This window comes from Coturnix japonica, chromosome 2 (assembly GCF_001577835.2).
Source record: "Coturnix japonica isolate 7356 chromosome 2, Coturnix japonica 2.1, whole genome shotgun sequence".
Taxonomy (NCBI): Eukaryota; Metazoa; Chordata; class Aves; order Galliformes; family Phasianidae; genus Coturnix; species Coturnix japonica.
In genome coordinates, this window is record NC_029517.1 from 20,452,413 (window position 1) to 20,475,085 (window position 22,673).

At 33.9% G+C, this 22,673-nt stretch overlaps 1 protein-coding gene across 6 annotated transcripts in view; it reads left to right on the forward strand.

Moving 5' to 3' along the window:
* AKAP9 (A-kinase anchoring protein 9) overlaps positions 1-22,673 on the forward strand; it is a 93,331-nt gene that overhangs the window by 33,942 nt on the left and 36,716 nt on the right. For 4 of the 6 annotated variants that reach the window (XM_032443108.1, XM_032443109.1, XM_032443111.1 and 1 more), the window contains exons 4-20: positions 3,497-3,550; positions 3,956-4,126; positions 6,694-6,849; positions 7,582-7,779; positions 8,556-11,003; positions 12,518-12,731; positions 13,404-13,483; positions 13,908-14,046; positions 14,136-14,233; positions 14,566-14,677; positions 15,104-15,317; positions 16,849-16,945; positions 17,785-17,877; positions 18,820-19,179; positions 19,639-19,863; positions 21,798-21,938; positions 22,483-22,586. In XM_032443108.1, the coding sequence (XP_032298999.1) occupies positions 3,497-3,550; positions 3,956-4,126; positions 6,694-6,849; positions 7,582-7,779; positions 8,556-11,003; positions 12,518-12,731; positions 13,404-13,483; positions 13,908-14,046; positions 14,136-14,233; positions 14,566-14,677; positions 15,104-15,317; positions 16,849-16,945; positions 17,785-17,877; positions 18,820-19,179; positions 19,639-19,863; positions 21,798-21,938; positions 22,483-22,586 (4,904 nt within the window). The remainder of the gene's footprint in view (positions 1-3,496; positions 3,551-3,955; positions 4,127-6,693; positions 6,850-7,581; positions 7,780-8,555; positions 11,004-12,517; positions 12,732-13,403; positions 13,484-13,907; positions 14,047-14,135; positions 14,234-14,565; positions 14,678-15,103; positions 15,318-16,848; positions 16,946-17,784; positions 17,878-18,819; positions 19,180-19,638; positions 19,864-21,797; positions 21,939-22,482; positions 22,587-22,673) is intronic. The other 2 variants (XM_032443110.1, XM_032443112.1) reach the window with 2 other exon arrangements.

Sequence of the window (22,673 nt, forward strand, 5' to 3'; positions counted from 1 at the left end):
TCCTTCAATTTTCTTACGTCACCTCTGTAAATACCTGTACTGTTAGAGGTGGTACTCAGACTGAAGACTGATAATGCGTTCATATGACCAGCTTCCTTTCTGAAACAAATCACTCAGTTTGAGCAAGAATGAGAACTATCAGAATAGTTTTACATTCAGTGATTGTGGAGATTATGTATGTGTAGTTATGGTGTAATATCCAAAATAAGGGAGATTAGGGTTTTCCAACAGTTAGTTGTTTGGATTTTTTTATAACTGTGTAAGTTAAAATTGTTACTGTATATTTCCTATATTCCTTAATTTTTATGGTATTGATGTAATCTGCCTGGATTATTTTTTTCTCTCAGTGCCTCTTCCCAATTTGCAAACTGTACCTCAAAAAATGTTGATATGAAAACTTAAAAATTATTTTATTTCCCTTTCCCTTTATTTCCCTTTCCCTTTATTTCCCTTTCCCTTTCTTGATCCTTATTTCTTTCCCTTTCTTTGTTAATGACATTCTATATGTTAACCTTTATGTATAGTCATCACACAAAGAAGTTTTCTGTTGTGTTTTAATGCTGTATAGAAAAATATATTAAGCCATAATATATTTGAAGACTGTTGTTACCTATAAAATTTTATTAACCTTATTTAAATTCTATGATTCTCATTATTTTTGTGAGAAACTGAAAATGATTTTCATAGAGTTTAATATATATATATATATATATTTTTTTTTTTTTCCCAGTTGTCATAATTACTAATTTTAGGTACATTCCATAAAGTCAATTGTGACGTAACTCGAAAATTGATTAAAATTGTAAGAGCACAGTCAAGCAGTGTTTTAATTCTTGTAAATAACGAAGTGTCCAAAATGCACAATAAAAGCTAAAAACTTTAGGTTAAATGTTAATCTGTTCCAGATACTTCTGTATGTTTCTACTACTCAAAACACTTTTCAAACCAGAATTCTGCTTGCCGGTCTATAATAGGTTAAATTATTTTCATGCATTTGGATATTTTTACATTTTGCAATGAGTGATCAATAAGTATTGATTTACATTAAGCCCGAGCTTGCAGTATATAAGGAGAATTCTCTCTGGCATGGACATCATAGTTACCAGTAATAATATAGTGTGTGTAACTAGTCAGTGTTTTTGAGGTACGCTTTTAAGTATTCCAAGGTCTAAGGAACATTAGCAACGGAGCGTTGAATCTGCAGTCAAGTGCAGTGATTTCATAAATTGAATCCTGACCTCTGGTGGCAATTGTCATAAATTGCTGCCTTACTTAGTGATGGAAGCTGTTTTTCCTTGTATTTTTCTGAAGAAGATTGTGTTCATTTGCCTAAGCATATGTATTTACTGATGCAATATAAGTAATATATATATCTTTTTTGACTAGAACATACTACAAAATGTATTTCATATGTTATTATATTAGTAAATATTATGCTTTTGAATTAGTTTGAAAATACGAGCAAGGAAGAAAACCTGAAGTTAAGATTTCTTTTCGGGGACTTTCATAACCCACACGCCTTATGTTCACCCAAGCAGTTGCTTCTGTGTTGTAAAATTGTATTTTTCCTTACCTTGTGGTTATTTTTTAATGCAGTTATATTCTGAGCTCATTGTTCCTTGCTTCCGTTAACTTCCTTTATCTTATGTGGTTTGATTTCTTCTTGAAACATATAATTGTATTCTGGGAATATGTAATTAAGCACATCATAAGAAGTTAAGGTATAAGGAAATTTCAGAGTTAAAGGTGAATTGCAAAGCTTTAAAAAAGGAAATTAAAATACTGTACAGACTTATAGAAAGGAGAAGGCATGGGGTGATAAGCAGAGTCGACTAAGGTGTAACTATTACAGCTAGCAACAAGGCTTCTTTGACATGAAGCAGCATTTCTAAAGTTCCAGGCATTTGTTTTGGATATGTCAAAACCTCATTTGATATTTTTCTATAGAAATCTCAGTTGCCAAGGAGTCTGGAACATCTAATGAAGGCTTTTATGTCTGCCCTAGCAGCACTTGTTATAAAGCATGTAAGAGGCACTGCTTGTTCGACACTGAAATGATTCGTGGGAAGAGAAGTGCATCCACTTCTTGGTGAGGTAGCTTACAAGCATCATACATTACCTCTCTATCAATTAAGTCTGAATTAAATAACAGTTAAAAAGAAGCAAAAAAAGTTTTAATCTGGGCCATGAGCCAGAATCCAAATAAAGACATTAGTGCCAGACACTGCGTATAGACACTTGTATTTCTGAATGAAGAACAAACATCTGGCAAAACACAAATGATGTGCACTGCCTCCCTGAGTTGTCTGCACTGACGTTTGCTGAAGTCTTATTTAGTCTCTCTAAAATAAGGTGGCAATGACCTCCTTTTTATTGAGGAAGTCGGGAATTGAAAATGACCATGTGTGTCAGCTCTGCAAATTCAAAGCTAATGCAGGATTATTAATACACATTTAATGATGATATTGATCCCATTTATTGCAGTATGCTTTTGTGTCAGGAGAGCATATTGATTTGCTCAGGTATAATGGTCCTTTGTAAATAAGCCATAATCATATCTGGCAGTTATCTGAGCAATATAGCCCTTTTTTTCCTTTTTAGTGTGAACACAGTATTCAGATGAGGAACAGTATGTTTCCTTTCCATTTCTAATTATTTTATTTAAGACTCTAATGTGATACAGAGCTCTGAGGAGAAGCGCAGCTTCTCTTGCTTTCTTGTTTTAAGACATTGGTCTGAGATTTTAAAAGCCTGCCTCCCTGTCTGACAGCTTATCATGAATACAACAGAATATTCCTTTAATCTTGACTTTTTAATTATTATTTTTTTATATATAACTACAACTTTGACTTGCACTTAACCTTTTGGAAATTTATCTTTATTGGTTTGTTCACTCTGTAGAAACAAAAATCTTACAGAAGCTTGATTTGAGTCACAGTGTTAGGTGACTGAAAGGATTTTTCACAAGTCTTATGTTGAATGTGCAGTTCCTGCTCCGCGTCATTCTTAAGAAATTCCTTCAGGCTCTGAGTGTCAGTTTATGACACTGCCTTTCATCTGTTGCAGAGATGCTGGTGACTCTTAGGAATAGTAGATTTGGGGTAAAAAAAACAACATGTTTTTGAAAACAACTATGTTTACTAATATTTTTAAAAACTAAATGTACAATTCAAAATGCAGCGTTACTACAGATAAAGCTTTGCATTGACCTTTAGATCTGAATTCCTTTGTTTTCTATGTATGTTTACGTGTATTTTGGTTTTGGAAAGTAGTACCTGGTTTTGTGATTTTGGAAGGGGGTGTTACCTGTTGCTTGTGCCAAATTCAATTCCAAAGTCTTCCAAAAAGATATTTTGTATTTCCAATGAAATAAATTTTTACAACATAAGAATTCACATGGTTCTGCAGGAACCACCATATAAGGTTCAAACAAATTAAAAACAGAAGTCAAGCTTTATTGCACATAATAATATATTTAGGAATTGTCTTTATACAGGTAAATGGTTGCAGTTTTGTGACAAGAACAGCTATACCTACAGACTTGATCAGGGTACAGTACTGCAAATTGAATTGTGATACTAATAAAGAATACTAAAAACCTCAAATAGTTCATTTTGAACAAAAACTGTGTTGTTGACTAATACTTTTATCTTGCATGCTGTGCTCTGTATCTACATTGCTTGTCATATGAATAATGTTTATCTGTAAACTTCAAATGCAAAATGTTTTACTACTTGTACTAAGGCTAATATTACAAAGCAGAACTAGAAGAATGCTTCATGCTTTTGAGATGTGGATTATACTAACAAAGGAGGTTGCCATGGCAATAAGGTCTTCAATGCTGTACTATTTGTTAATGTTCTAAGATGCCATTTGATACAGAAATTGATATTTGAGTTTACTTATCTTGATAAAGCATAAAAAATGGTATGATGAGGAACTTGGATTAATTTAGGAAGAAGAAATTGGAGTTGGAGAGATTTGTTCAGAGCATGGAATGCAGCACTCTCTGATGCAACTAGAGGTGATGGAGAATGAATTGGCTGGGAAACAACAAGAGATTGAAGAGCTAAACAGAGAGCTAGAAGAAATGAGGGCAGCATATGGTACAGAAGGATTGCAACAGGTATAATTACCTTATGTTGCTTTCTGCTTGCTACTCGGTTATGTGCAAAAATGCAGTGTCACCTGAAAGAGTTCACTCTTAATGGCAGGTGTTCAGAATGCAGTCAGTGTGTGATATAGAATTATATGTAATTTCTTTTAATCATATACCATGTATTCTGTTATCTGAGTGGCATTTCCATTGTGTGTCCTTTTTCTCTATATTTTGTGACTAAAATTTCACTGTTCTTTGCAGTGGCTTGCTTTGGCTCAGAAACAGAAAGATGATTTTCTTCAAGAAAAGTCCTAATTCTTCCTTTATTGTGCAAAGACTCCATTTCTTTATTACCTTCTTGTTCTTGAAAGATAAAAAATAAAAATATAAGGTTTTACTTCTTAGGGAATGGTATTGCTGAGTTGGTCCTTGAGCTAAAAAGGTGTTTGTCAGACTTCACAGTCTGAAATTACAGTGCCACTGTGCCAGGATGTTCTAAGAGACATTTAATAACTTGGGATTGTATGGAAATATTTCTCTAGTTAGAAATGCCATTGGTGTCAAACATTAGATTTTAAAGTGAAAAATGTAAAATAATTTTTCTTCCAGTTTAAGAAAGTACTACGCTCTTTAAAGTCAGTGCTATGTCATGCTTCATGTCTTTAGTCTCTCCTTTAATTTGGATTCAGGTCATCATGGTATGCCTGTCTTTGCTCCGCAGAATTCTACAGAACACCAAAATTGTTTTAAAATTGAGTCATTTTTGCCTTCATTATTGCTATGCAGTTATAATTTTCTGCTGTTTCCATTTGTATTTTATCTGTGAATTTGTATTTTATCTGTTTTCCACTACACTAAAGTGATCTTTGGGTGGTTACCTTGCAGGTTTATCATTGCTTTGTCTGTTGGTGAATCCCTGGTGTTGCCTTTTAAGTCAGACTTAGCTTCTGATTACTGTGCCTTGTATCCATTGTGCTAAGCATCATAGTCATAATTGCAGCATACTAAAGAACATGACGAAATTCTAGTTTCAAACAGTGGAGTTAGTAGCAAAGCTACTGTTAGTTTCACATGAGGAAGTTTAAAGTGGAGATCTTTGCATTTTTAAATTACTATGATTACTATTTTCTAAAGAAGTTAAAAAATCTGTTTACACTGGTTGCAGTACAATTATATTAAATATTGTGTTAAGCTACAGTGTATTCTTCATGATAGCGGTTCAGTGCTTAATATCCCTGCTGAGAAATGCATACAGTGTATGTTTCAGAAGAAGCAAAGAGTTCTTAAAAGGAGTGGCTGCAAAAAAACGCCATGTGTGCATTATCTCTGCCTGCTTGTAAAAATAAAAACAGTTGATTAGAAGAAATTGGCAAGGAAGATGTAACAGCGGGTAGATATGAACAGATAAATTTACTTTTGAATTCCACTGAATCCAGATGCAAAAGGAAACACATGATACACTTAAGAATCTGATCTATTCCTAAATTTTCTTTATGGTAACAAGCATCTGGTATTTCTGCTACATCTGTGCCTTTAAGTTAGGAATTCTCCACGGTGTTCTGAAAAGAACTTAAAAGATTTTTCTTGAGTTCTCATAGTTTGGCACGTTTAAGGGCCTCTTGGTTTATATATCCCATTGAAAAATATCTCTTACCTCTAAATCAGTAAGCTTTATCTGGAAGTATTATAATTTTACTTCAAGGATTGGCATATGATCTGGAGAAACTTCTTTTTGAAATCATAGTAAGCAAAATAGTTGGAGAAGGCAATGGATGGTTTAAGAAATTTTCAGAGTAGAGATGAAGCATGTACTAGCCTTGAAGGAGCTCAAATTGACAAAGTGACTCAAAAGTAAATAGCGTGTCTATTTATGTATTTAAATACAGTCCCGATTTTTATTGTAGGATTTCTGACTACCTGGATTTTATGTTACCAAAGGAAAAAACAAAAACAAAACCATAAAAACCTTGCAAGGGAAATTTTTTCTGTCCTTTTGTCATTTCTTCATCACTACAAACGACAAAAGATGAATCTATTAAATACATTGCATCAGGTGTGCGACTTGAGCTAATTTTCTCGTATAGTTATATGAATAAGTTCTACAATGTAAGTAAGATAGTGAACAGCATCTATTTTATGCCCTTAATGCAATGAATGCAGTCTATTGCGCTTTTAGTGAGAGATGGCGTAACTTGCATTTATTGTGGGAAGAGTTTGTGGACATGAATAGTTGGACGAAATTGCTGATACTTTATTATTAAGTACCTGGACTGTCTTTGTGATGGTTTGTTTATGTGACCATTCTCTCTGGATTTAAAGCAAATTCTAAATTTGACTTCTCAAAAGCTCAGATTTGGTCTTTTGATGAGTATGTTTATGGAGAACTTGTACGCTGCTGAATGAGAACAAACAAATGTTTCTAAAATACTTACATATAAGAGTTTGTGAAAACATAAATTCCCTGGTATGTCTACATTACATCTTTTTAGTAGAGTGGCTAGGGAATATGTATTCCTTCTTAACAAGAATAAGTGAGTATTTCTTCTATCTGTGGGTTTGATGTGTATTACTAGTTTAAATTTTATCTTTTGTAGCTGCAAGAATTTGAAGCTGCTATCAAAAAAAGAGATGATATCATCACTCAGCTTACTACTAACCTACAGCAGGCACGGAAGGAAAAAGATGAAACTATGAGGGAGTTTTTAGAGCTAACAGAACAAAGCCAAAAACTGCAAATTCAGTTTCAGCATGTAAGTTACAGCACTAACAAGGTTTATTTGGGTTTGAAAATGTGTGTAATTTTGGAGGATACAAAAATAGCTGATTCCTGAAGAAGCAAAAATTTGTGATTTTGTGTTTTTGGAGACTTGGTTCCTTGGTATAAATCTGTAGTCAATTTAACCATCCCACAGTCATCATTATAGAAGATATAAAATAACAGAGATTAGTCTGTTTTCTCTCCTACTCGTTAGTAATAGCTGCCAATAAATACTGGATGATGACAGTTACCTTGGGGAGAAAAAGCTCATGTTATTACTCTTCTTAAAGTTTTGGGCTGAAATGCAACCTGTTTCCTTTCTTATCAAAACAGCCAGACATTAGTTTTGGTGGGTGGCTGCTTAATGCTGCAGTTCTATATTTTTGGATAAAATCTGCATCTTGTGTTCATTAATTTTAATTTCCTAAGTAATTAATTCTGTTAATAAATTAAAGTTGGATTTGGGAAACAGTAATCACAAGTAGTTCATCTCACCATTTGCGATTTTTTTGAAACACTGCTGTCCTAGTTCACTGTAAAGGAATGTAATATTAAATACTTTTATTGATTGTAATAATATTTCAGTACCTTGTAAGAGATCTACTAAAATGTTATGGTTTTGTTTATGCTTATGAGATGGAATAAGAAAGTGAAAGCCAAAGCTGTCTCTGCAATCAAACTGTTTCTTATAATCTTTATTTATTTATTTATTAATACGTACAAGTTACAGGCAAGTGAAGCCCTAAGGAACACCAGCCACAGTTGCACAGCTGCTGATTTATTGCAAGCCAAGCAACAGATACTTTCACATCAGCAACAGCTTGAAGATCAAGAGTGTCTACTGAAGAATTACCAAAAGAAAAATGAAGAATTTGAAGTTCAGATAGCAAATCTTCAAGGCATGATCAAAGCATATGAAATGGTACATTCCTTATCAGAAACATATTTGCTATTATGTTTTTCAGGCTCCCAACTAGAAATGTATCTTTGCTATTCCGTTTCCTTTTCAGGATTTTGTAGTCCCATTGGACCTTTTTTTTTTTGGACCTTTGAAAGGGCCACATATATTAATTCACACATTATTTATGTGGAATTTTCAGCTGAAGTGCTTATGTCAACAGTATGCATCCTGTTTTTAAAAACTGCAGAAAAATTACAAGAATCGTTGAAACTGTACATATCAATAAAATGCCTTTATTAAATGGCGTTTTGTTAGAAAAAAAATTTAAAAGTTTAAGAAATTAAAAAAGCTTAAAAAATTTTCTGTGGTGAGGAATGAATTTCTTATATACATAAGTATTGTCCATAATTGAAAGCTTAGAAGTAGCTAAAAAAAATTAAATGCTGTTAAAAATGAGAAAAAAAGCAAAGCTTTCAGGAAATATAAGTGCAAAATAACTTTTAGAATAACATAGCACAACTACACAACTAGAAAAAAAAATGGAAATGATTTATTTTATATGTTTGTTTTTGCTGGGATTTTTTATTTATTTATTTATTGGCATATGAAAGGAAAAAGTCACATATCCCAAATGTACAGAAATACTTTCAGAGAAGGCAACAAATAATTAATTTATTTTTATAAATGATCTCTAGCTGATGATATTATCAAGAAGGATGCAATGTTTTGATAGCTAAGTGTATAAATGTTTCAGTGCTCAGAAAAGGAACTAAAACTGTTTTTGCTCCTTTTTTAAGGAAAAGCAAAGAAATGAGGAAGAAGATTTGAATAAACTACAAGAAAAAGAGGCATTAGTTGAAGAGCTGGAAGCAAAACTTAAAGAAGAAGAAAAAAAATCATTTCAGCTTAAGGAAAAATTATCAGATGTCAGTAAATTGCACGAAGAATTAAAAGAACAAATTTCACTAAAGAACCTGGAGATAAGTAATATGAGAATTGAACTTAGCACCTACAAACAGAAAGAAAGACAATGTTCTGATGAAATAAAACAATTAATGGGAACTGTGGAAGAACTACAGAAACGATGTTATAAAGACAGCCAGTCTGAAGCTGACATTGTGCAAAGGATGGAATTAGAAACACAAAGGAGACTGGCACAACTTCAGGCTGAATTAGATGAAATGCATGGCCAGCAGATTGTACAAATGAAGCAAGAATTAATTAAGCAGCATGCAGTGGAAATTGAACAACGTCTTGCGCAACAAAAAGTAGAATTGGAGAAAACTTCAAGTCTATATTTGAGTGATAATGTTAATAAAGATCAAATGCATTTAATGAATGTTAAAATTAATGAACTGAATGTGAAATTGCAAGATGCTGATAATGAAAGGGAAAAAATAAAGCAAGAACTGTCACAACAAATGGAAGTAATTTCAGCAGAGAAGTCTCTTCAACAAACTAAAATTGAAGATCTTTTACAAGAACTGAATTTTTCAAGGGAGCAGGTTCAAAGAGCCAAACAAACTATAATGGATATGGAATGTAAGTTGAATGAAGCTGAAAAATATCAAATTGTGATTGAAGATCTAAAAACTCAGCTGGCTTCTGCCTCAGAATTTAGGAAGGAGTTGGAGCTAAAACATGAGGCAGAAGTCACAAATTACAAAATAAAACTTGAAATGCTAGAAAGAGAGAAGGATGCGGTTTTGGACAGGATGGCAGAATCTCAAGAAGCAGAATTAGAGAGGCTGAGGACAAAGCTTTTGTTTAGTCACGAAGAGGAGCTTTCCAGACTTAAAGAAGACTTACAAAAAGAGCACATGGTGAACATGGAAAGCCTTAAAGATAACTTGAATATGCACCATAAGCAACAGTTGGATGGAGTGAAAAAAGAAATGAGCCAAAAGATAGAAGCCATGCAACTTGAAAAGGACAATTTAATCACGAAGCAAAACCAGCTGATATTAGAGATTTCAAAGCTTAAAGATTTACAGCAGTCTATTGTAAATTCTAAATCTGAAGAAATGACACTTCAGATCCATGAACTGCAGAAAGAAATTGAAGTACTTAGGCAAGAAGAAAAAGAAAAAGGTACTCTTGAACAAGAAATTCAAGAGCTGCAGCTTAAAACTGAATTGATGCAGAAACAAATGAGGGAGACAGAAGATAGCCTTCAAAACAAATGTAGTGAACTTGAAACGCAGAATAATCTTCTTCAAGGGGAAAACAAAACTCTTGAAGAGAAATTAAAAAGCATGTTGGTAATCTCTGAAGAAAATGTCATTTTGAATGACAGTGTGAGTTCTAAGTCAGAAAATTTGGATGTACAAAAAAGAATAGAAAACCTGATTACTGAGAATGAGCAACTTAGAAAACAAAATATTCAACTCCAAGAGGATGCTGAAAGGCAGAAAAGTGCATTTTTGTCTACCGAGAAAGAACTTGAAGCTAATTACAAAGGGCTGCAGAAAGAATGTGAAAGTCTTCTGAAGGCAAATAACGTGTTGGAAGAGAACATGAATAAGCTGGAAGCCGAATACAAAATCAAACTTAAAGCTTTGAGTGAAGAAATTCACCATCTGCAAAGCAATAAAACAGTTTTATTTAAAAGTAGAACTTCCAGTTTTGAGGAGAGTAGTGAAAACAAGGTGTCTAGGGTGGACACTCTTGAAGCTGGAGAAGTTGTTGAGAAAGATGCAACAGAACTTATGGAAAAGCTTGAAGTTACCCAGCGTGAGAAACTGGAACTATCCCTGAGACTTTCTGATCTTTCCGAACAGTTGAAGTCAAAGCATAGTGAAGTTTGTCATTTAAGTGAAAAGGTTAAATCCTTAAAAGACGAGAAGGAGAAAGTTCTAGCAAAATGTAAAGAGCTAGAATTTATAATTAGCCGTGCTAAAAGAGAAAATATTAGTAATACTGAACCTCAGACAGAATGCTTTAAAGGGAAAGTAAGAGAGACTGCTACTCCAGCATATGAAAGTAGAAATCAAACATCTGCTCCAAGCAATGAAGTTGGTGAAGGAATAAATGTAAGAGAAAATCTGGGCTCTGGTAAAGCTATCAGTCATCAGGTTACAAAAGTACAGAAAGTTCAGCAAATGTCGAAACCGGAACAGCCAGCTTTAGTAGAACATTTGCATGAGATGACAGACAGGCTGACAGATGAAACATCATTAATAGCCATTACACAGACTGAAAATAATCATCTTCAGCAGCAAGTGAATGCACTAAAATCAGAACAGGTATGTTACATAAAACTGTAGAGAAAGAATCATTTACCTATAATAACTCTTAGGAGCTTACCCTTGGAAACTTGTATCATATTTTGCCTTATAAACGCTTTAAACTGCAAATGCAAGATGATGAGTACATGGCAGAGAGCAGCTAATAGTTTCAAGGTATTGTATGAATGGCCGGACCTGTAAACTGCAGTCAGTATATAGAAGGATGCTATTTTTCGGTGAAAGGAATATCTTTCAATTCTATTCAGTTAAATCAGCAACAACAAAACAATAGGGAGGAGAAGACATTTAGAGCACTTCATCTTTTGATGAAATGTGTGATGAAAACTTAGTCAGAACACATTCTTTTCATCTATGATTAGCTTTTCAGCTCTTTAAGTACTCCAGTAGACAATACATAGAGTGATGCTCTTGACTTTTTCAGTTTTCTTTTAGCAAACTTGTTAAATAGTAATATTCTTCTGTCAAATTTCTTGTGTATGTGTGGTTATCACATCTTAAGTAATACGTCCAGTTCGGATTGTGGAGGGAGATATGGATTTTTAAAGGACGTGGGAAGATGGTCTTAACTGAAGTTTGTTGTTCAGTTCAGTCAAAATAGGCTGGTTCTCAGCTGAGATTTCAAAACATGTAAAGGCCAGGCCTTCCTCGTGATATCAGCTTTTAGTCTGCAAGCACTGATAGTCTTGCTGGTCTGGTTATTTGGGAACTCATTCTACCCAAAGTATTTAACATCACCAGTGTCCATTGTAGCAGGAGCTAGTTTTCAGCCACTCCAGTCTGTAGAACAGAATAACATAACTTGCAAGAGATATCTGGAGATCATCTGGTCCAAAGCCTACTCAAAGGAGGGCCTGCTTTGTTCAGTAATTTAAAAAAAAATGTTGTGTGTTTGTTACATTTGACCTTATCCACAGATAGACTGAGGTAACAGCAGACTGATCAGGTTGCTATTTAAATTTCTTCTTCTCCATTTCACTGTGGTTTCATTTGAAATCAGTAAGCAGCCAGTCTCCTGTTTGGCACTTACCATACCACCTGCAAATAAGGTGCCATACAAAGCAAAAGTACAGTTTTCAAATGAGATTTTCTGTAGTGATTCCATAGAAAATAGTCTGTGCTCAAACAATCTCAGACGTACAAATTCTCTACCATAGAGTATCTGTGAGGAGGTAGTTTGTTTTTTTCAATACGAAGTGCAATGTGTAAAGATCATTGTTGCTTACAACTTTCTTGCCCAAGACAGGAACTGAAACATTTAGTGTTTTTTTACTTAATTTGTATTTTTGTCACTATTATTATTTTATTATCATAAGTTGAAAAAGTGTCTCAACTACTTTATAACAGTTCAAGTGTCCAAAATGTGTGTATTTAAAATTATTTAAAATATGACATATATGAAGCATTCCATTCATCATGTTAATTATTAATTTCAGAAATTTACCAAGACTAGACATTCTTGTATTCTTTTTCTCTTTTTTCATTCTTTGTAAAGTGTGTATTTTTATTCAAAGGCTGATTTGCAGCTACAGATGGAAGCACAGCGCATTTGCCTTTCCCTGGTTTATTCAGCTCATGTAGACCAGGTCCGTGAGCACCTGAAAGCTGAAAAAGAGAGTGAACTTTGCAGTCTTAAAGAGGAGCTTATACGTAGTCATTTACAAGAGATGAATGATCTTAAAGAAGTTCATCAAATGGAGCTCCAGACCATGAAAATTCAAGCAGCAGGTAACTTGAGAAAATTATAAGAGTGTAGCTCTTGATAGGAAATATAGATAGTGTCTTTAAAATAAAATAAGCACAAGACTTTGGGGGGGAGGAGGGGAAGGTACACATGGCTGTCCAATAAATTATTTTCAAAGAACATTTTACAGTGTTTTTTGTCATAGTATTTTCCCATTATAGATGGTTTATTACTGAGGATATTTAAAGAAAGGATAAAAAGAATATAAAAAAAAGGGATGGAAAGTATTACAGCTCATGTTTTGCTATTTGTATTAGATCAATTAATTGCAAGGAAATATGTAATATATTCATTTTCCATTTGAATTATTTACTGCAATATTAAACAAATGCGTCATGAAGATATTTTTAAGCTTGTTTCATTCAGTGGTCTTTAAATTTATGAATTGGCTTCCTGTCCTATTAAGTAAGGTTTAAAAACGTTGTTCTTTGCCTTTTTTCTCCATGGGATTCTATGTTATCAGATTTATTTTCTGTCTCTACAACTGACGTCACTCCATTATTTGCCCTTGTGTAATTTTTTTTGCATAATAAGTTATTTGCTCTCTTGTATCTTTAAGTAATGTTTGATATTTCTAGAGTTCATTGACACATGAAGCTATTTGAAAATTTGTTGTGCATCAAGTTTTTAATAATATTAATAATTTGTATTCATAGATAATGAAGTCTCATCTTCTCAGAGACTTATAGAAAAGCTGAATGAAGCTATAAGTGAGGAATGTTCTAGGCTCATGCAGGTAAGACTTAACTAAAAGCTTCTTTTTTTTTAGCATAACACTTGGAAATGAAGAATTATGTGTACAGTGAGTCATCATGTTTTTCTGCATCAGCTTTAACCTGCTGTAGATGACCCTGCTTTGTGCGTCATCTTTAACGTGTTTTCTTTGCAGCTTTTCTTTTTGCCTTGATCTCTGAATACAAACTTAAAATAATGTTGCAGAAGTTTTTGCATTTTTTTTCCTAAACTGTTTCATCTCCTTTGCCGTAGCAAATTCTTCTAATACTAAGTTTTAATCTTCAGTGCAGTGTTTTTCAGTAACTAAATATTGTGATCAAATGTTGAAGATTCTTTTTAGCCTTTGCTCTAAGGTACCAGTTTTTCCCTGTTTATACATTTATAAACAATTCTTCACTTTTTTCTGTGTTTCATTTGTTGTGCAGACTTTCTCTGATAGTTGGAATGAAAAATCTTCAACTGTGATAGAAGCTGGTGGTAGAGAACAGAATATTTTCAATAGACCTGCTGCTGAAAAGGAAAACCTTGATATAGAATTAACAAGACACAGAGGTCAAATTCAAGGTAATGGCATTATGCTATCATTGTATTAAAGTTTATGATAAAATGTTCATTTTATTTTGTTTTAATTCCTTGATGATTGTTTAATTTAGCTATGCAAGAACGTATGGAAGCACTTCTGCGTAAGATACTGGAAGAATACGGCAGGCTAAGAGAACTTCAAACACAATTGATGAAGGATTGTAAACAGGTAATCTTTGTATAGTGTTGCAGTCTATAGGCCTTTAATTTGTATTTGTTCCATGAATTCCTCTTGAAATGAAAGGATGTATTTAAAATCACGTTTATGCATCCTGGTTGAATGACATAGCAAATAGTTGACAGGCATAGTTGACAGGCTGATCAACAATCCATGAATACTTGATCATTCAAGCTGTAAAATGAAACACATTTGTTATGTCAATTACATTCTCTTGTGTATTGGCCACTGACCTTTTGTATATGTGTGTAAATACAGTTAATATTTTTTGCATTATTGCTGTGCAAATTTCTGTCCTTTGTATTGACTTGATTATTTCTTAGGTGAAAGAATCGTGGCTCTTGTCTTCAGAACCTGAAGGAAGAAAAGAAGAGGAAGCTAACTATCTGGAAAAAAGAAAGGAATCTTTGCAGGCCTCTTCACAGAGTATAATGGGTAAAGAAATGCATATGCTGTTTTTAATGTATACATATTCAAAGAGAGCAAGAGAAAAGAGAATGTGTAACCTTTAACCGACTTTTAGTTTACAACAACTTGAATCATGTAAAAGCTATTTGCAGATTTTATGGTATGATACCATGCTTTTCTTAAATCTCTAAAATTTAATTTAATTGCTTTCTATGAAGCAGTTTTAGTTTGTTCTTCTTCAGTTTTCCACAGCTAGAGTTCTGTTACTTGTAAGAAATAAAAGGAGATGGAGGTTTTATTCAATTTTGCAAGATGGAAGACTAAGTTATCTACTATGGAAAAAAATAAAATAAATATTTTTTTACTTTTGTTATTATTCAGTTCCAACACTGATAGGAGCTTGGGATGGGAATGAAATTATACTATTATATTTTTTTCCATTTCCACTTTCAGATAATCAGTATGTAGATCCTAAGATTCACGATCACTGTTGGAAGGAGATGGAGAATATTAAGACACAACTTGAAGAACAACATGCTCAAGAGTTGGAGCACCTCAGGTCTTATTTCCAACAGCAGCTGAAAGAAAGTGAAGAGAGGTACACAGCAGAGATTAAACATTTACAGGATAAGCTTCAGAGTGGTGAAGTGTCCCCTGACTACACAAGGTATTGTCAGTTCTTTAAAGCTCACAACTTTGTACTTCTTACAAATAGAAGTGTTCCAAACAACCGTTCATGTAAAGCTATGTGTTTTACTTTGAAATTTGAATTCTCTTGTTCTTTCAGGAGATGTTAATTGCTGCCAAGAAATTACATAAACATTTTGAACAACATAGCACAGTTTTAGAATTGAGAAATGTTGTAAAATATGTTGTATTATATTTTTATAGCAAATAGAGTGAGATATGTTAATTTGAGTAATATATAAACATCATTTCATGTTCATGAACATTTTAGCTTTAAGTTCAAAACTTCCAGCTCAGTAGGCTGCTGAAAAGTTGACCACCCTTGAAATTCCAGACAGTGTAGTTGTCATTATACCATAATGTATGTTCTCCAGCGTACTTGCATGGAATTAGTAGTTTAGGAGAATATATAGCAATAACGTTTGTGGCAGAATTGAGATCAACTTAGCAGGTTCTGGCTTTCACCAAGTCATGGGCCATAGGACATGCTCATCAGCCTCTTCTTGACCGTGGCCAGTATGACCATACCAACCTGAAAGAAGTACAGTTCCTTGAGGGGGAATCCTGACAACTGCAGAGCCTGGTGCTGATTCTTCTGCTGGAATCAGTGGGTGTGTTCAGGGGGTGGTGGGTGCTTCTGACTGTGATCTGTTCAGTATCCTCTCTTGTTTGCTCTTTGTTTCATTTGTTTCGTTTGATGTACTCTAAGTCTGTTCAGTATTTATGCAATTTTCTGATCTTCAAAAAATCTAACAAGAATGCTAAGTACATTGTGTTAGGTTTTTTAGCTAAAAATGGAAAAGATTATAAAATTATCATTCTGGAATTCCATTTCAGGATTGTTTAAACTAACTCAGATTTGAGCAAAAAAAAAAAAAAAAAAGGTTTTTGTAAAACCGAGTGTAGGTAAAGACTGTAAGCCTCACAGGTAATAGTTACTTTCTAACAAGCTGCTTTCCACCTGGTCTCTTATCAAGCCATTCATTTCTTTGTGCTAGCAGATAACAGAGACCTTTTGAGGGTGTATTTCTTTTAAGCCTTTTTTAGTGTGACTGTGAAAAGGAAACTGCAGATTTCGTGTATGTTTTTGTTTTGTCTTGTTTTTAATTGATTTGCAGCACTGAATATATTTCAACACGTTGATATTTACATATAAACTGAATTGTATTGGATTTCTTATTGTTTTCATGTGTATGCCATTTCTTACTGAGTCATTTTGGTGACAAATCAAATTCTAATGATTCAAACAGACACTGTACTATTCACTTTAATTCTGTAGTCACTGAGCACAACATGTTCTCAAGTAGCTTTAAAGCAATTGTTTGGATGGTGTAGGCAAAAACATGGGGAGAGAGATGTGAAGAAAATATTTGCAGTTATTGGTCTTTGAATGTGACTGGTGTATATGCATATTCATATAGTGCCTTATTTGAATGGAAGAAGAAATAATGTATGCTGAAACATTTATTTTATTTTAAACCCTGTCCTCTCTGCTTCTTTTACCTTCTTAGTATATCCCCAGAGTCACAAATGAAGCTAAAAGAGTCCTTCAGGAAAGTGAAGTGCACTGAAAATCCTCATCAACCAAGAGCAGATTTAGCACTGGAGGTACCATATAATTCAGTGGACAACTAATATGCATACAGTGGATATAAATTAGATTCTATGGGCTATGAGATGAAATTGAAATACTGACTAACATTTGATAGCAATAAAATAATTATCTCAGTACTATGTTCTACACTTGACAATCCACATTAGAGAAAATAGAAAAAGATAGAGATTTTGCAAAAAAAAAAAAAAGCTTTGAGAAGTGATAAGCCCTAAACTTGCTTAATTGATCCTGTTTTTTCCTTTTTAATTTTTATTTTGTATTATTTCTCTGAAATGAGGTTTTTTTATTGGAATGCTTCTCATGAAAGTGGGAAAATGTTAGTGTTCAAGGATTTCTTCAGGAGTTTTTAAAATGCTGAGGTTTGTCTGTAAAGACTACTCATGGAAAAAAATATTTAAGTGAAATCCTAGTACTTTTTAAGTACGGGCTGCACAATTTAGGAGAAACTTTGAAAAAGAAAATGGTCCCAAAGATCTTAGAAACTAAACGCAAATGGAAGAGACTCCAAACATTCCTCCTCTAATACTGCTTTAAACCTTGCTGAGAAATTCTCCATTTTGAAATATAGTGAGGTTGTTTCATACTGTGATCCCGTGGTTTCTGCCTTGATAGTTCAAATAGCGCTAGAAAATGAGTTGTTTCAAACTCAACTTCTAAAATCTTGGCGCAGAAATGTGGGAAAGTTCTTTACCCTTTTATTTTGTGGTACAAAATTGTTGTTTATATGACATAAAGATGAGCCAGTTGAGGGGAAGTTAATCTCTTAAAGCATTTAAAAATCATGAAATAAAAGTGCAAATAAATTATTTGAGATTTCATGTTTTTCTTACAGCTTGCTAATGAAACTGAAATGAAAAATGATCTGGATGTTGTACAATTGCTAGAAAAACAGTACCAGGAAAGATTAGAAGAAGAAATAGCAAAGGTATTGCATTTATTTTGTTCAAAATATGCTTTAAAATACAGGTACTTTTATTTGTTGTTCCTGATAGTTTGTACAGTTGCAATATTGTTTGCTAAATTCTGTTTTTGCTTTTTTTGATAAAAATTTGATCCCTTCTGATTCTGCATGTGAAAGTCTTTTTCATAAGCTTTCTGAAACGTGGTTGCATGGTGTTTTGGGATTTTTTGTTTGTTCCTTTGTATGTGCTTTTTATTTGTTTATTCTTTACTATGGGATTCATTCATTGAGTACAATGTGTCCAACAAACCTATTATTTGGTTTCATGGCTTTTCATCACATTCCTTCAGTTAGTTCCCTGTTCCTACCATATATCTGTTCATGTGCAGGGTGGTGTTTCCTTTTAAAACTCCAGTGAAAACAGATCACACACAAGCATTCTCATTACTTTAGAAAATCCTGAGACTTAGGGAGTGGGTTTCTTGCTATTTTAACCTTAGCAGCTGGTCAATTCAAAAGATATTAACAGCTTCACATACTTTCTGTTCATATTGTGCTTTTTAGTGTATAGTGTAAAATGCATAATTTTTATTGGATCTGGTGACTTTCTTGAATTCGACTAACCTTATAGCTTCTAGACTATTTAATACATATGTACATATAAATATAAGAGAACTGGATAATAACTGGATAATTTCCAGCTAAGTATATTTTAATTAAAAGAGCATCACAGTTTATTAGACTGCATTAACATTGTGTGTGTATATTTTAAGATATGACTGTTTGTAATATTGGCAAACTATATTCTTTTACCTTTTAATGTACTTCTATTTAACAAATAGTAAAATCATAGATCAGAACTTTTGCTACTTGTATTTCTATTACTGATGGTAAACAGGGAGATTTCTTCTGCAGCAAGAGACACTACAAAGTATAAATTAATGCATATTTTTCTTGTTTCTTTAGGTAATCGTGTCAATGAGTGTTGCATTTGCCAAACAAAGTGAATTATCAAGAATCGCTAGGCAGAAGAAGGAAGAAACACAAGCACAAATTGTGCATCAACAGGGAATGCATTTTAAAATGAAAAGGGAATGTAGCATCGAAGAGGTTGATGGCCCTCTTAAGAAAGCAGCAGAAGAAAGCAAAGAACTGAAATCACTTTGCAAGGAACTCAGTGAAGAGTCTGGTGAGATGGGCTTGCTTGGAGAACAGCTTTGTTCTAACAGCAAGTCTGGTTATGTATTAGGACAGACCACACATGAATCAGTGACTCCTGAAGGACTGTTCTCCCATGTCCAAGGGCATACGGCAGAAGAAACATTGGTGAGTGTTTTAAAAAGGATAGGTAACAGCACACTTGAATTACATACTTGAATATAGCTCCGTTTCAATGTGAAGGCACCAAAAAGAGAAATTAAGATAAAAATTTGAATGTTTTCTTTTGTCTTTAAAAGGTATGACAACTTTATATCTCAAATTATCTACCTTCTTTTCAATACTCTACTGCATTATTATAGCATTCTGCAACAGTGTGAGGAAGGGAGTATGACACTGATTATGGGAAAACAGGTTCTTCCATTTTTTCATTAAAAGTCTATTGCAGGAAGTAAAAGATATAAAGACCTTTCAAGCTGTTGTTACCTAGTGCCTGTGCATGGAACAGATTAAAAATTGTGTTTAAAGAGCTAGAGTGCATTTAAGTGCACTCTATGCATTTAAATCTTTCCTAGTAACTGTCTTTGGGCATGAAATGTTAAAATTACAATAATTGCAATATTTCAGTGCAACAATGTGATGGCAGCATCAGACATGGAAACATCAAGTCAGCTGCTAATATATGAGGAACGCTTGGAAGACATGCGTCAGGAACTGGTTCGTCAGTATCAGGAACATCAGCAGGCTACAGAATTACTGAGACAAGGGCATATGCAACAAATGGAACGTCAGAAAGAAAATCAAGAGCAACTTCTAGCAGAGCTTGAGAATCTTAAAGTGCAATTAGCTGAGGTAATGTGGTGCCTGATGCAGTGAGCTAACAGCAGTTTAAGCAAGCGACTTCACCACTCAGATTTGTTTGTACTTGTGTATCTTCACACACGCCTTTAATATATGCATGCACACACATACATTTCTGTGCTTATGTACACACACATATGCATATGTGGCACATTCCAGTTACATGGCCCTGTGCAGGATGCAGGTTAGCAAGCACTGACATTAGTGAAACCCCCAATCACAGCTAGAAATGTTACAGAATGCTGTGTTCTTCCTCATACCTGCTTAAAGATGCAACTTCAGCAGTAACTGCAGCTTCCCGCAGAGCTCTCTTCCCTATCACCCATTTTCCTTTTTTCCACTGTTGGCATTAGTGTGATTGTTCTGAGGGCTGTGAAACATAAGTCTGGAAAGATAGGGGAATGCAGGCTTTCAGCATTCACTTTGGCTAGTCTGGTTTCTGGTTAATGTGTCTGTTGTCAGGCTCCTTCCATCACTTTCTTTTTTTTCTCCTCCTTCTCCCCTAGTCAGCTGAATCTTGTGGAACAGAATTTTGTCCACTCTGTTTTTCTGCAGCATGTTGTCGCTTCTTTAATAGAATCTAAACCACACTCATAGGAGATTTGTTGTTTTTCTTGAATGAACCAAGGCTTTGGAAGCTAGCAGGAATTTCTTTGTGTAGTTGGGTGCCAACTAGCACCAAAGACATCCTGGAGGGGGAAGTCATTCCAAGTAGGGCAAAGTGCTTTGGCAATCTTTAATTGTTATTTTTCCTAATCACGAATGATGAAGTCCTTATGGACTATGTTAGGATGAAACAAAATCAGTGTGGTCTGGAGAGAAACACCGCTGTGTTTCTTTGCCTTTGAATACTGTATCTAATTAAAAGCCCATAGCAGATATGCTAATGGAACTCATTAAACACATTAGTTTATCTTAGTAATTAAGTCTTCCAAAAAAATGTCACTTATAGACTTGTCTTCAAATCCCTCAAGACAAATTGAAAGGCCAAGTAAGTTGAATTCAGAAGAATTTGTCTTGCTCTGATTTGTTTCCAAAAACAAATGTGGAAATGTGGAAATAATAATCAGTGAATTCTAAATCCTTTTATTTCACTGTCGAGTAGAACTTTGTTTCCTTCAGACTCTACCCAAACTGTTCTGCTTAATTTTGGGATCAAGGAGCTTGGGAAACCAGAGTATAAGTCCTTTATATTCTGGTTGTATGGTTCTTGTACAGTGATAGTTGTCAGTTCCTCTCACCTAATTTATAGATGCTTTAATGTCATTTATGCTGGTAATATTTTCTTTTAATATATGTATAATATATATATTATATAATTAATTATATATCTATATATATACACATATATATTATAAGTAATATATATGTATTAGCCTTTATCTCTATGCTGATTTGCAACTGCATTATTTGTGAGGAGTAGCAAACTGGTGGAAAATATTAGAACATGTGCTGCTGGCTTTTCTCTGGTGGTTTTTTTTTTTTGTATGTGTCAAAGATGTTTATGCATAAGAACTGCATAGGATTTCATACATCATGTGTAAGCCATGAACACTTACAGCAATTCTAAAAGAACATGTGTGTAGGCTTTTCAAAAAAACATACTCTCACCTTTTTTTCTCTGTTGTTCAGTGTATGTACAATGGCATGTGACACTTAGATGTTAAACTTCCAGTTTACATTGCGATCACCTTATTTCATAAAGAGCACAGAAATTGTAGGAAAATTTTAAATAAGCTATAAGATATTAAAAAAAACAATTCACTGAGTTTAGTTCTAGATAGCTTTCAGCCTCTTTATAACCATTTAAAGAAGTGGACTGAATTTTCATTGTGCAAAATATGTAAAAAATTGGAAGTGACAGGACTCCCTGGTACTCAGAAGCTTCAAAACTAGTCTGTGCCTCTGTGCCACTTCTTTCTTAGCGTGTCTCAATGGAGAATGACAACCTGGCTGCAGAGAGAGAGAGAATGCTTTTGGAAGAACTGAAATCATTGAGACAACATCCTGTTCCTGGCAAAGAGAGGCTCTTCCGTGAGCTACAGAACAGCAGCACGCAAACAGAGGTGAGTGTGGACTTTGTCTTTGTTGGCATCTGTGATATACAAAACTAGTAAGATTTGGTTTTTCTGCAACTGGGTTTGATGTAATATACTTTCTTAAAAGACATAGGGTTCTTCTTGAGCAACTTTAAGAACTGTTAGAGTGTAAGGTACTGGTAGACATAGTTTCTACTTCAGGTCAGCAGAAGCAAGTTTAGCAGCTTGTAGGTGGGGATTCATACAGCTGTTTGCTCAGGTAAGCTCATATTCATATTGCTATAGCAACAACAACTGAAAGCACAAGGACTGTTTAATCAGCATAACAAAGTACTTTCTAATACGCCCTGCCTTGGACTTCCTGTTTTGTTTTCATTTGTTTTAGTTTAACTTTTTCCGCATAGGAAAAGTATTTCTTGATTTGCGATTTCACACAGAAAATTTATTAACGACACACAGCTGATTTCTATTCTAATTCATATTCTACTGCTTCGTAGAAGAATATGTGGTTTCTGGCATGACAGGATTTCTCTCTATTTTGTCTTCCCTCCCTCTGCAAAAACTTGCTCAGAATGAAAATGAAAACCAAAATGATATGGGAGAGCAAATCTCTGAGGATGAAGATGAAGGAAGAAGGCCGGATGAAGTATCTTCTGCTCTGCTTTCTAAAGAAAGGTGCTTAGAACTGTTAGTTAAGAAAATATTACTTAAAAGAAAAAGAAAAATTCTTGAGAATTATGATCTTGCTATTAAGTTAATAAT